The following is an 11150-nucleotide window of genomic DNA, read 5'->3' as shown; positions in this document are numbered from 1 at the left end:
AATTAATATTAAAAACATGTTTGCTGTTAGGAATCATAGGGTTAATGCCACTGATGATGGCTGATGAATGAAGGAAGCACCGCTGCGGCTTCAGCTGGCTCAAGTTGCAGGTGGTGGCAGCATCTGAGGTCCTAGTAGTTGTGCTGCACAGTGAAAAAAAAAACCTACCAACTCGTGCTGGCCAATGAAGCAGCAGCAGCGACGGCGGCAGCGAAACCAACGCATTGCGCATGCGCAGCAGCAGCGACGCCGACAGCGACGTCGACGACGCTGCGTGGCCAATATTAAAATGTAAACGAGATAGGAAGTGGTCAATGGCAAGTCGACTCCTAAATACCCTAACCCCAATCGGAAAACCCTTTTAAAAACGATTCAAAAACAAAGGGAAGCTAAAATAGATATATATGTAAATACAACTAAATTGTATGATTTATTTAACTTTTTGTAGAGAAATTTAATTTTTTTATGAGCTATCTAACTCTTGATTACAAATTTAAATCATTAGATCATAATCTATCTAACTTTTTGATTACAAATTTAAATCATTAGATCATAATCTATCTAACTTTTTTAATACAAATGATTTTAATGATTAAAGCATTTTCTAAAATTTGAATCTTTTTTTAAAGAAAGAGTAGCTATACCTGAGTGCAGTAATAATATTAATAATATTATAACATTTATGACATCCTTTCGAAATTAAATATTTTTCATAGATACGCATTGATCCTTTCATAAGTTATGCATATATGATAGTAAGTTGGCACTCGAAAGCGTATAAGTCTGCATGTGGTATTTGTCTTTGCCTTGATGCTGATGTTGTTGTTATTGTTGTAGTTCTTGTTGTTGGTGGTGTTGTTGGGCGTCTCTGCCGCATCGCTGCCGCACCTCTGCCGCCGTACCGCGCAGTGAAAAGTCGTTGAAATTCGATCGCCGAGCGGCAAACGAACTCAGAACGTTGCCGTTGCGCAAACGCAAAGCACGCGATTTACACACCCCAATTTACACACACACACACCCGAACACTCACGCACACAGCGCCACGCCCACGCCGCCGAAACGCCCATGCAAGCCGGCTTGCAGGATTTTTTTGCGTAATTTTAAAATCCCCATCGCAAGTGGACAGAAAAATTTGGAAAATCGAATTAAAATTTCAGACAGACAAATTTGGAAACTGTTTTTAAAATCGAATTAAAATTTCACGTTTATTTTTTGTTTATTTTTTGAAGTTTGGTTCTCCTTGGTATTCCTTATGTGTGCGTGAAAAATTTTAAGTGCCTACAAGTCTGCGGAGTGCAACGTAAATTACACACAAATATTCAGGTAATTCACTCAAGTTCAAGTTTATGTTTATGGCCAACAAGAAGTGGAAACTATTTTTTAAGTGATTGAGTTGTAAGCCGCGGAGTTTCGATTTCAAATTTAATTGCAATACAATACTCTCAAAATTCAGTTGGATTTTTTTTTCATTTTAAAACTGTCATATTATTTTGAAGTAGAATAGCAATAAAACAAATTGTTTAACGCCTGGCTGCCATTGAAATTACGGTGCATGAGAAAATAAAATAACGCAAGTAAAAACAGAGTTCGTTTTTATGCCCAAAAATAAGAGCACATAAAAGTAAACAGAGAGCGTTTCGAAAAGAAACGTGTCTGAAAATGATTAGGAGTTCAGCGACACCGCAGCAGCAGTGCACCTGTTCCAGAATTTCGATTTCCCACATTTTTTGCAATTTCTTTTCCGATTTTTGTTGTCAGATTTGTTCCTCCTTTTTTCACTGATTTTTTATAGATTTTTTATCAGATTTTTTTCGTTGCTCCGCTCGCCATGCAAACAATCGCATTAGCCCCGAATCTGACGAGTAACGCACCACAAGTGCCGGCCCCTTGGACTGAAAAGTGGGCAGATTACCTGATCGGCATGCCAAAAAGGGCAGCCAAGTGCAGTTAGTGCCATAGAACCCGCTATGAAAAGCGGAATGGGGGGGTGGTGGGGCATTGGGGCTTATGACTGCATTTCAATGAGCGCTGAGTAACCGAAAATCCAAAACAAAAGGCCCCGAAAAAGCCCCAAGTATTTTCATTGGTTTTATTTTCTTAATTTTATATGTATTTTTATTTGCATTTCTTGTTATTATTTTTCCATGTGCCGCACGTTGGTGGGCTCCCCTTTTTTGGGGGGGCGCTCGGCACTTTTGGCTTTGCTCGATAGAAAGCAAAAGTTGAAATTACATATTTTATTTGTTGCGCAAGACAATTTCGTTTTCATTGCAACTTTCTACCCAAAAAAAAATGAAAAAAGGGAGCGCTATTTAATTGCTAGTACTTGCCTAAATGCAACCGTTGCAAATGAAAGCAATTTGGAATCACAGGCACGTTTCTTGCAGTGCATTGTGTGAGGCACTTCGATAGCCATCAGCTGGCGATTCCTGCCATTCCAAAACTGACCTTCGACGCTTAGCACTTTTCAATGCCAAAAGTTGGTAAGGATGCGATGCAGCCAGCCAGTTCCAGTTAACAATCAGTTAATATAAAAATATATATATATATTCTGTTGAATCAAGAGAGATTGTTCTCACGCCTGTCGCTTGCTCGTAAATTGTAGAACAAAAGTGTTTTCAAAACGGAAATATCACAAAACCAAAACTGGATAATGCGGCTAACTAACTCTGTGCATTAGAGCCAACTCTCATTCTGAGCCATTAATTGACCCATTTGTTTTCGGCAATCGCCGTTGCGGAGTTTGCCAAGTCGCTTGATTTATTTTGCGGTTTGGTTTCTGGACAAACGCCACTCCAATTGACACAATGACACATTTTTCTTGCCTTGAATCGGCTTTGTTAAATAGCATTGATTCCATTCGATTCGATTCGATTGAAACGCTGTGTCTTGATTACAAAATGTACGCATGTTTGATGCTCGAATGCTTTGCATGTTTGCTTACGTGATTGAAATTCGTGAGCTTCGTCCAGGCCATTGAGTTGGACACCCGAGTCCCATGAAATCCCAGAAATCACCTCGATCTATCAATAAAATCAAGCACTAAATGTAAATTAAATCGGGCACACTACTCACGCCACATTCAAGTGCCTAAAACATGGAAAATTCAAATAATAAACTCTTTGTCTATCGGAATAACCCATTCGATTGGGAAAAGTGGTGAAAATAGATGTATCCATTTGGCGGAACAAGAACAAATGTGCTGTTAACCAAACTAAGTAGATATAGATATATTTCCTAAAGAACCAATTAGTGTTTGTATTTTTTTTCTAAATTCGGCAAGCAGTTAAGTGGAAGAAATGCTAGAAGAACGATTCTATAAACCGATTTACATGCGACAGTTCTAGTTTGCAAATCAGCTGAATACATCTAAATCTAAATAAAATCAAAAAACAAAAAATCAAAGGGGGATAAACAATTTGTCATGCCGCTTACAGAATCGTGACTCGTACGAAAAAATCATCATTGGTGGTGACATTATATGCGTATCAATATCCATTATCTGTGATTTATTCATGTCGCCCATTCGGCGAGCAACTCTTTTGTCTGCCTGTTTTCTATACATTATTACTGATTGCTGATTACTCAGCTTGGGTGATTAATTGGGTGCCTTCAAAAAACCAAAAAACCAAAAAACCAAAATAAGCGGAAGAAATAATTGTCTATGTGACGAAATTGTTAATTTCGTTTGCCTCTAAAAGGGTTAGGAATTTGCGTTGTAAAGGACGTTGCAGTATTTTGACCCCCTATATACCATATATACCTATTCCATATATATTCCATCTTTTGACCACTTTATTACTTCTGGCTCTTCTGGTTTATTTGTTTATTTTTTATTTTGTTTATCTTTGGGACTCTGTCACGCTGAAGACGGCGATTGCATAAGGTGATATAGTAAGTACATTAAGTACATGCATTTTTTCCACTTTATGCATTGGCTCCTGCTGCGATTTATTTTTTTTTTTTTTTTCGATTTTTTGCAATCATTTGCCAAAGGGCTTGAACGTTTAAGTCGCTTGCGTAATGAAAACACACGCAGTGCAAATAAAACCACATTGGTGGGTCCCTTTTTTTCCTTTAATTTTTTTTTTGCATTTTTTGCTTTTCGAGGCTGTGCAATTTGCTTAATTTACAACTTAATTTCCGCCTGGGTTTTCAATTAATCGCTGCCGATCGGCGTTCGCCCGACAATTATGAGGAACGTTGCAAGGACGCTTTTGTTGCTCTGATTTTTTCTGCCCCTTTTTTTGGTTTTTTTTTTTTTTCTCCTCGTGCAACACGCTCATTTAACGCCAAGCAGTTTCCACCTGGTCGCTGATTGATTTCGGCGGCCCAATTAAAAGCCAAGCACTCATGCCTAATTATGTCGACGGGGGTTAATCGAAGCGGGCCTTAACCCTCTAATGCTCTGCTCTGCACATCAGCCTAATGATCGTTAGGATTTAACGCCACTTTCTTTCTGCATATTTGCTGCAATTTGTATTGCATTTCAATAAGCTGAACTATGTCTCATAATTTATATAGATTTATACAGATTTTTTTGTTAGCAGCATGGGTTAATGTTTGCGACTTGCAGCAACTTCTAATTAACCGCTTGGCGACCAAGCCATCGAATAATCAGTCACCGTGATTAACGTCTTTCTTAGCTCCTTGCCAACTTTGCTGGCAGTTTTTTATTTTTCAGTTGACTTCGACATCAGCATTGAAAAGGCATGCAAAAATCAATATATTATTCATAAATTGATGAGTTATAAAATCACGTTTACTGTCAATTTCCTTATGCGCCCTCCCCCCTCCTCCCAAAAACACCCTGTAAATGTTATAATTGCGTATCGTTAAATAACCAAGTTTACGGCCACACAGAGTCAATGGCCAAAAGGCAAAAAAAAACAGAAGAAAAAAAAACAAAAAACAAAACAACAACAGCACGAAAATATTTACTAAAATATTTCGGAATATATGGGAATAGTCCACAGTTTTGTCATCAAACCAATTTGTTTATCAGCCATATACATATGCACATATATATATATATACATAAATATATAACTTGATGCGTCTCTAGAATGCTGGGCATTAAACTTGCGACTAAGCCAAAGCACACTGCGAGAAATTGTGTAGTTGCAGCAATATCAACATGCCAAAAAAAAAAAAGAAATAATAGTTGTAGATTGCACATAAATCGTATTTGCTTTTGACTTTTACAATCTGAAATCCCCTTTGTTAGGCCCTTTTTCTGCCAGTGCAGCCCGGGGCTTTTAATGAGAATCGAACTCGAGCAACTGCACACATATGTATGTACATATGTATATATATTTTTAGCGCAGAAATCTGCGTATTTTGATTTTATTTTGAGTTGGGGGGCCGGACCAAGTTCAAGTGGCCGGCGTAAACCCGTTTTGGCCACAGATTGGATTTCCCTTCCGGCGACTAGATGATGCCATTAAAAGCAATGTACGAAATTGAAAATCAACAAAAAAAGGATACATATATATGGTAGCTAAGGAGCAAATTTATCCATTGACTGTCGTCTGGCTGCTTTGCATTTTAGATCTAGTTTTTGCAGCCGTCTTGATTTCCTTTTTTTGCCAACGCCCTGACAAGCGAGCAAACATGTTTAACATAAAAGATAAGCCACAAGAAGAAAAAGGATGATATTTAAACAAAAAGTGGCAAATTCACTCGCATTTATCCCCTGTCTGTCTGTGTGTGAGTGTGTGTGTGTGTGTGTGTGTGGGCATGAATTTATTTATAAAGGGCTGCGGCCATAAAGTCGAAAAGCGGATCAGGTGGACGTCCTTGCAATCTGCACTCAATGCACCAAGTGTCGTGCACAGTGGTTGCAAATGCCGCAAAAAGTGGGGCAGACCAAGGATTTGGCTCATTGCAAATGTATAGACCGCAGCAAATGTATAATATTTTTAAGCAATCAGCAAAGTGCGTTCCACTGTTGGCGTTGGTTGCAAAAAACCCGTTTTGCTGATAAAAATGCATTCGATTTGAAGCGCTTCGTCTGCCGCACTATATCATGTTGCACGTCTGCTTTCTAGGCAACTGGGCATCTGAGAAGCTGAGATCTTGAAAATCTGAAAATCCGAAAATCTGAAGATCTGGCATGGGCATGCGACACTTGACAGCCGCCAGAATGGGCGTATTGCCAGTGGGCGTGGTAAGTAATCAACAGCCAGCCAAAAAGTGGAATGAATCATTAGGGCATATACCAAAACCTCCTTTGCAGCTGGGATTTGTGTTGCTGCAGCTGGTGATATCGGTGCATGGACATGGTCGCCTCATGGATCCGCCGGCCAGGAATGCCATGTGGCGCTTTGGCTACCCCAATCCGGTCAACTACAACGACAACGAGCTCTTCTGCGGCGGCTATGCGGTGCAGTGGGAGCAGAACAAGGGACGTTGTGGCATCTGCGGCGATGCCTATCACGTGAAGTCACCGCGTCCCCACGAAGCTGGCGGTCAGTATGGCAAGGGCATCATCTCACGCTACTATACCTCCGGCCAGACCATCGACGTGGAGGTGGAACTGACGGCCAACCACTACGGTCGCTTCGAGATGTTCCTGTGTCCCAACAATAATCCGCGTCAGGAGGCCACGCAAAAGTGTTTCGATCGTTATCCGTTGCTGATTTCGGGCAGTCGGGAGCATCGGTATCTGATACCGCGCGATGCCAAGAAGAAGGATATATTCCGCTACAAGGTGCGTTTGCCGCCATATGTCACCTGCACGCAGTGCGTCCTGCAGTGGACCTACTACACGGCCAACATGTGGGGCACCTGTGCCAACGGCACCGAGGCCGTGGGCTGCGGCAAGGCAGGTGGGTGCGAGTTGGGCAGGAGTTCCTGCTCATAAATCATCATCATTATAATCATGTGGCTTATGTTTCCAGAGACCTTTCGCAACTGTGCGGATGTGGCGATCGTCTCGAACACCGGCGGCGGCATTCCGCCACTTTTCGTGAACAACAAGTCGCCATATCTGCTCTACTATCGCGACTATCGTGCGCCGGCGGACAACAACATCTTTCCACTTATTGTGCGGTAAGTAATGCACATCTCTTATTCGTAGCATTTCACCACACAAAAGGTTTTTATTTTGTTATTTCCTTAAGCTTTCTTTACGCTATTGCTCTGTTGTTTCCAGTTTATTGGGTTCTTTTATCTCTTTTATTGGCTCTTTTCCTGTCTGCTGTCGTTACTCATTAACCGTTTTGCAACCCTTCTTTTCCGACACTTTACCGTTTTGCAACACATCTTTTCCGCTACTTTACCGTTTTCGTTTCCGTTTCCGTTTCAACCATCTCGCTGTTCTTTCTCTCTAACAAACTGCGTGTTCTTTGTTCGGAGCACTGCGAACACAAATTAAACTCTTGCTTTGGTTTCTAGCAATGCCACGCGGCATGCACGCAAAGAAGGCACGGCTAAGCCGCCTGCCCGCTAAGCAGCTTACCCGATACCCGCTTTAAACCGCTTACCCGCTACTCGCTACCCGCTACCCGTTCGCAAACCGATTCGCACACGTTTTTCTAGCCCTACACTCTCGTGCCGATGGATTCCCGCCCGAATCGGGTCAGAGTTCAAATCAGTGTACGAGTAACGGGCAAAGGTAAATTATTCGAACGCCTACATTTAAGTTTTGAAACGGTTATGGCACACGCACACACATACACACGCACACGCACAGACACTGCTGTACATAAAGAAATGCTTAAATAAACTTAAAACCCATAGAAATGCTTTTATATTGTTTCGCTTAACCGCTTCGCCTAACCGATACAGTAGCGAATCGGTTTTTGGTGCTGGGGCGCTTACGGTTCGCAATACACATGAAATTTTATTAACATTGATCGACTTGGCATCGCTTGGCATCGCCAGTAAGAAAACAATTAATTCGAAAACATCTGTGTGAAATCAAACACCGAATCGGTTCGGTTATCGGCGTTTTTCAGTGGATTGGCTTTTGCAACTCTTCTGTTCTTCTGCTTTTCCAGCTGCTTGCACTGCTTGCAGCCTGCTTATACTGCTTACACCTCTTTGTTTTTTTTTTTGTTCTATATTTTTTGTATTTACTATGCTTGTGTCATCTTGGGCTGCTGGATGATTGGGTTCCGTGGCTCAGCAGCTGACATCCGGATAGGTGAAGGCCATGATGAGCACGAGTATAACAGCAACTTGCACCATGCCCACCAACACGGTTTTGAACAACTTCAATCGCACCTTCGGCTCCACGCGACACTTAATGGGCGGCTCCGGCGCCGGTCGACGCATCGTATTCCTCATCTTCATTGGTCTCGCATCCAAGTGGGATTTCCTCACAGCTTGGCCAGCCACCTTGGCTCGCAGCTCCTCCAGTTTCTTGCGCTTGCTCAGCCGAGGACTGGGATTCGGTGTGTAGTCGGGTGAACTGATGTCCGTTTCCGGTTCTGATTCTGATTCTGATTCTGATTCCGCTTCCTGTTCCATTTCCGGTTCCAACTGTTTGCCCAGCCTGGGCACTTCGAATTCCGTTTGCGTGGTATTGTTCACCTGGCTAGAGCATCGATGGCCCTGCTCTGCTGATCTCCCCGAAGCGGTCGACGCCACGCCCACTTCGTTGAGCCGCACCGAGAGGCGTGAGTAGGCGATGGCACCGCCATAATGGGCCATGGTTGCACCACCGCCGCCCGTCTCTCGTGTGGCCACCTCGAGTTGCTCGGCAGCGTTGTGGGCGGCCGCCAGCGTTTTTGGATCCGCATAGGCCAGACTGTTGAAGAACATGGTGTCCTGGTCCAGGAGATTGAAGGGTCTGGCAGTGCCAGGCACTTGGCGCAGTTGCTGCAGCAGCATATTGGGATTCTCGCGTAACTTGCGGAAGTTGGTGGGCTGCAGTGCATCTGCTTCGTAGGCGACGGTCAGCGCCGGTTCCTCCTTGGGCGCTGGCAAATAGAAGCATTGCGACTCATCCGCTGTCTTCAGCTCATTCAGGGTTTTCGTCTCGATGCGAAACTCTTGCACCAAACCCACGTGGCAGACGGTGCCCATGATGCATGACCGAATGACTGCCAACTGTTCCACGCGACGAAAGCCCAGTTTCCGAATGGGCAGCTCGTCCAATTGAAATGGACTGGTGCGCGGCGTATAGAAGCGGCCAGAAGATTGCTGACTTATATCCGTTATGATGACGGTGCTCCGCGGTTTGGGTATGCTGGACACGCGGAGTGTCGCCTCCAGTTTTTCGCCCAACTGCTGCAGCATGTGTATCTCATGCCGCAGGGCGGGCAAGTTCTGGCACATCTGATCCAACTCCAGCTGGCGCTGCTCCTTGTCGTGCTGCTCCTGCTGCTGATCCTGCTCCAGCTGGCGCAGTTGTCGCTGCCTCTGCCGCACCTCGCGCAACTGGACGCGCAAGCGCTCCTGACTGCACACCGCCTTGGCCTCGAATTGCTGCTGGCGCTGCAGCATGGCCGCCAAGGTGGGGCTATCCAACTGGCTGGAGGTGCTCGATGTCGGCGCCAGGCCCTCGACCGGCGAGAGGGTGTATCCTTCGGCGGCGATCCTGCTGTGCAGTGCCTCCTCGGAAATGGGTCTTTGCAGCTGGAACGTCTCCTCGTCCTGCAGGCAAAACTCGCCCTCCTTCAGTCCATTCAAGTGCTCGCAACTGGTGCGCAATCTGCGGGCAGTGAGCAGGGCCTTCACCTTCTTCACCGGCTTGCAGACATAGACGAAACTCTTGTTCTGCTCATCCGGCAAGCGAATGGCCTTGGCCAACTTGACCTTGTGATTCTCCATCGAGCTGCTGCTGTCGCTGATCAGTTGATTGTCTCCACTGGCGGCCAGCATGCTGCTGTCGCTGCCATGCGGTGTGTTCATCAAGTGCGCGCCCTTCTGATTGCTGCCCCCTGTAGCTGCTTGCTGTTGTCTGGACTGCTCCACCTGGAGCTCAGTGTCGCGAATGGTGCGATTAAGTGTCCTAGCGGGCGACTTGTCCACCTTGTTGGGCAATCTGGCCACACGGGGCAGAAAGCTGCGTTGCCTGCCGAGGGTGCTGTTGTTCTTATTGGTGGCATTGGTGCTTTGCACCAGTGGCGTGGCCGGGATGACGACCTTCGCTGCTGGTTGTGGTGGTGCTGGTGGTTGTGTGTAGCGTTGTTTCGGCGATACTTGACTGCTCCAATCCTGGCCAGCTGTGGTGCAGTTACGAGCCGATCGATTGCTGTTTGGAACTGAACCAAAAGTGAAACATTTGGAAATCTGTGCGCAGTTCTGTATGCTGGACTTCACTTACCCGAGGGCAGACCACGCGACAGCATCTCCGTTCTGGTGTAGGTCGTCTTGCGACGAACAGTCTGGGCGTGGTGATCCTGCTGGTTGCCCATCGCTTGACCCTGTGGCTGACCCTGCATCTGGATGACTTGCTGCAGGCCCTCCTGACCGCGGTCCATCTGTCGCATCTGGTTGATTCGTTGGCGATTCATACTGGCTGCTCCTCTCCGGCGATCTGTTGCGGCATTTGCGATCTCTGGCCGCCGGTTTTGTGTGTGCGAATGGTGGTGTTCAGCTTTGTATATTTTATATTTTGTGAGTGGGGGGAGCACTGTTTCAGTTGACTCGGTGAAACGATTGGGAGCTGGGAGCTGGGAGCTGGCAACTGGGACTGGGAGTTGACAGCACAGCGTGGGGTATATTCAAGGACTGCTGCGATTCCACTTCATCAACCGCTCGCATAGTTATAGTGGTATTGCTATTGATTTCTTTTAGTGACCAGAAGTGCATAGGCGCCCCAGCCTTCCGCACTTTGCCGGGCATCGACAACTGGTGCGAGATCAACTGCCTGCGCTATCCGCCCAATTGTCCGGAGGACGCCTGCCAATGTCCGTAAGTATATAGTACATGCTAGTGTGAAGTATATAATGCTAAATGCAAAACCAAACTTGTATTTCATAGTCAGGAGTGCGTGGCCATTGGCGAGTATGCTGGGCAGGAAGGCGCCGACACCTACTGCATGGACAAGTGCCTCAACTACGAATCGGAGTGTCCGCCGGACAGGTGCCGCTGCTACTGAGCCGGCAGCCCAACCCCACACAGCTGTGCTGCCCACCCATTGCCCATGCGAAGGAGGAGGAGGAGGACGATGCGAACTCCAGATCAAAAACGACACA

General features: G+C 45.4%; 2 protein-coding genes across 4 annotated transcripts; one reads left to right on the top strand and one right to left on the bottom strand.

The window, feature by feature from the left end:
- The first annotated feature begins 210 nt into the window (after nt 1–210).
- On the top strand, nt 211–11093 carry LOC120455933. Of its 3 annotated transcripts, XM_039642460.2 has the most exons (7): nt 970–1094; nt 1230–1323; nt 6051–6169; nt 6239–6830; nt 6903–7053; nt 10750–10866; nt 10936–11093. In XM_039642460.2, the coding sequence occupies exons 3-7, from the start codon at nt 6116–6118 to the stop codon at nt 11051–11053; spliced, it is 1032 nt and encodes a 343-aa protein (XP_039498394.1). In that variant the 5' UTR covers nt 970–1094; nt 1230–1323; nt 6051–6115; the 3' UTR covers nt 11054–11093. The 3 variants fall into 3 exon arrangements, with proteins under 3 accessions (XP_039498395.1, XP_039498394.1, XP_039498396.1); XM_039642461.2 differs by lacking the exons at nt 970–1094; nt 1230–1323 and adding an exon at nt 211–291; XM_039642462.1 differs by lacking the exons at nt 10750–10866; nt 10936–11093 and adding an exon at nt 7399–7530.
- LOC120455931 lies at nt 7747–10661 on the bottom strand. Its single transcript, XM_039642458.2, has 2 exons — nt 10277–10661; nt 7747–10214 (listed from the first exon to the last, which is right to left on the bottom strand). Exons 1-2 carry the CDS (start codon nt 10464–10466, stop codon nt 8128–8130), a joined length of 2277 nt encoding a protein of 758 aa, XP_039498392.1. The 5' UTR covers nt 10467–10661; the 3' UTR covers nt 7747–8127.
- Nucleotides 11094–11150: the final 57 nt, after the last annotated feature.

This window comes from Drosophila santomea, chromosome X (assembly GCF_016746245.2).
Source record: "Drosophila santomea strain STO CAGO 1482 chromosome X, Prin_Dsan_1.1, whole genome shotgun sequence".
Lineage (NCBI taxonomy): Eukaryota > Metazoa > Arthropoda > Insecta > Diptera > Drosophilidae > Drosophila > Drosophila santomea.
The sequence above is the reverse complement of the archived record's forward strand: the minus strand, read 5'-3'. Positions and strand labels throughout refer to the sequence as shown.

Excerpts from the sequence above, each read along its gene's own strand:
- LOC120455931 (XM_039642458.2), bottom strand. The coding sequence starts at position 10,466 with ATGAATCGCCAACGAATCAACCAGATGCGACAGATGGACCGCGGTCAG. Across the intron at positions 10,215-10,276 it reads GTCGCGTGGTCTGCCCTCGG|TTCCAAACAGCAATCGATCG; the intron begins GTAAGTGAAGTC and ends CTTTTGGTTCAG.
- LOC120455933 (XM_039642461.2), top strand. The coding sequence starts at position 6,116 with ATGGGCATGCGACACTTGACAGCCGCCAGAATGGGCGTATTGCCAGTG. Across the intron at positions 6,170-6,238 it reads GCGTATTGCCAGTGGGCGTG|CTGGGATTTGTGTTGCTGCA; the intron begins GTAAGTAATCAA and ends CCTCCTTTGCAG. Across the intron at positions 6,831-6,902 it reads CGTGGGCTGCGGCAAGGCAG|AGACCTTTCGCAACTGTGCG; the intron begins GTGGGTGCGAGT and ends TTATGTTTCCAG.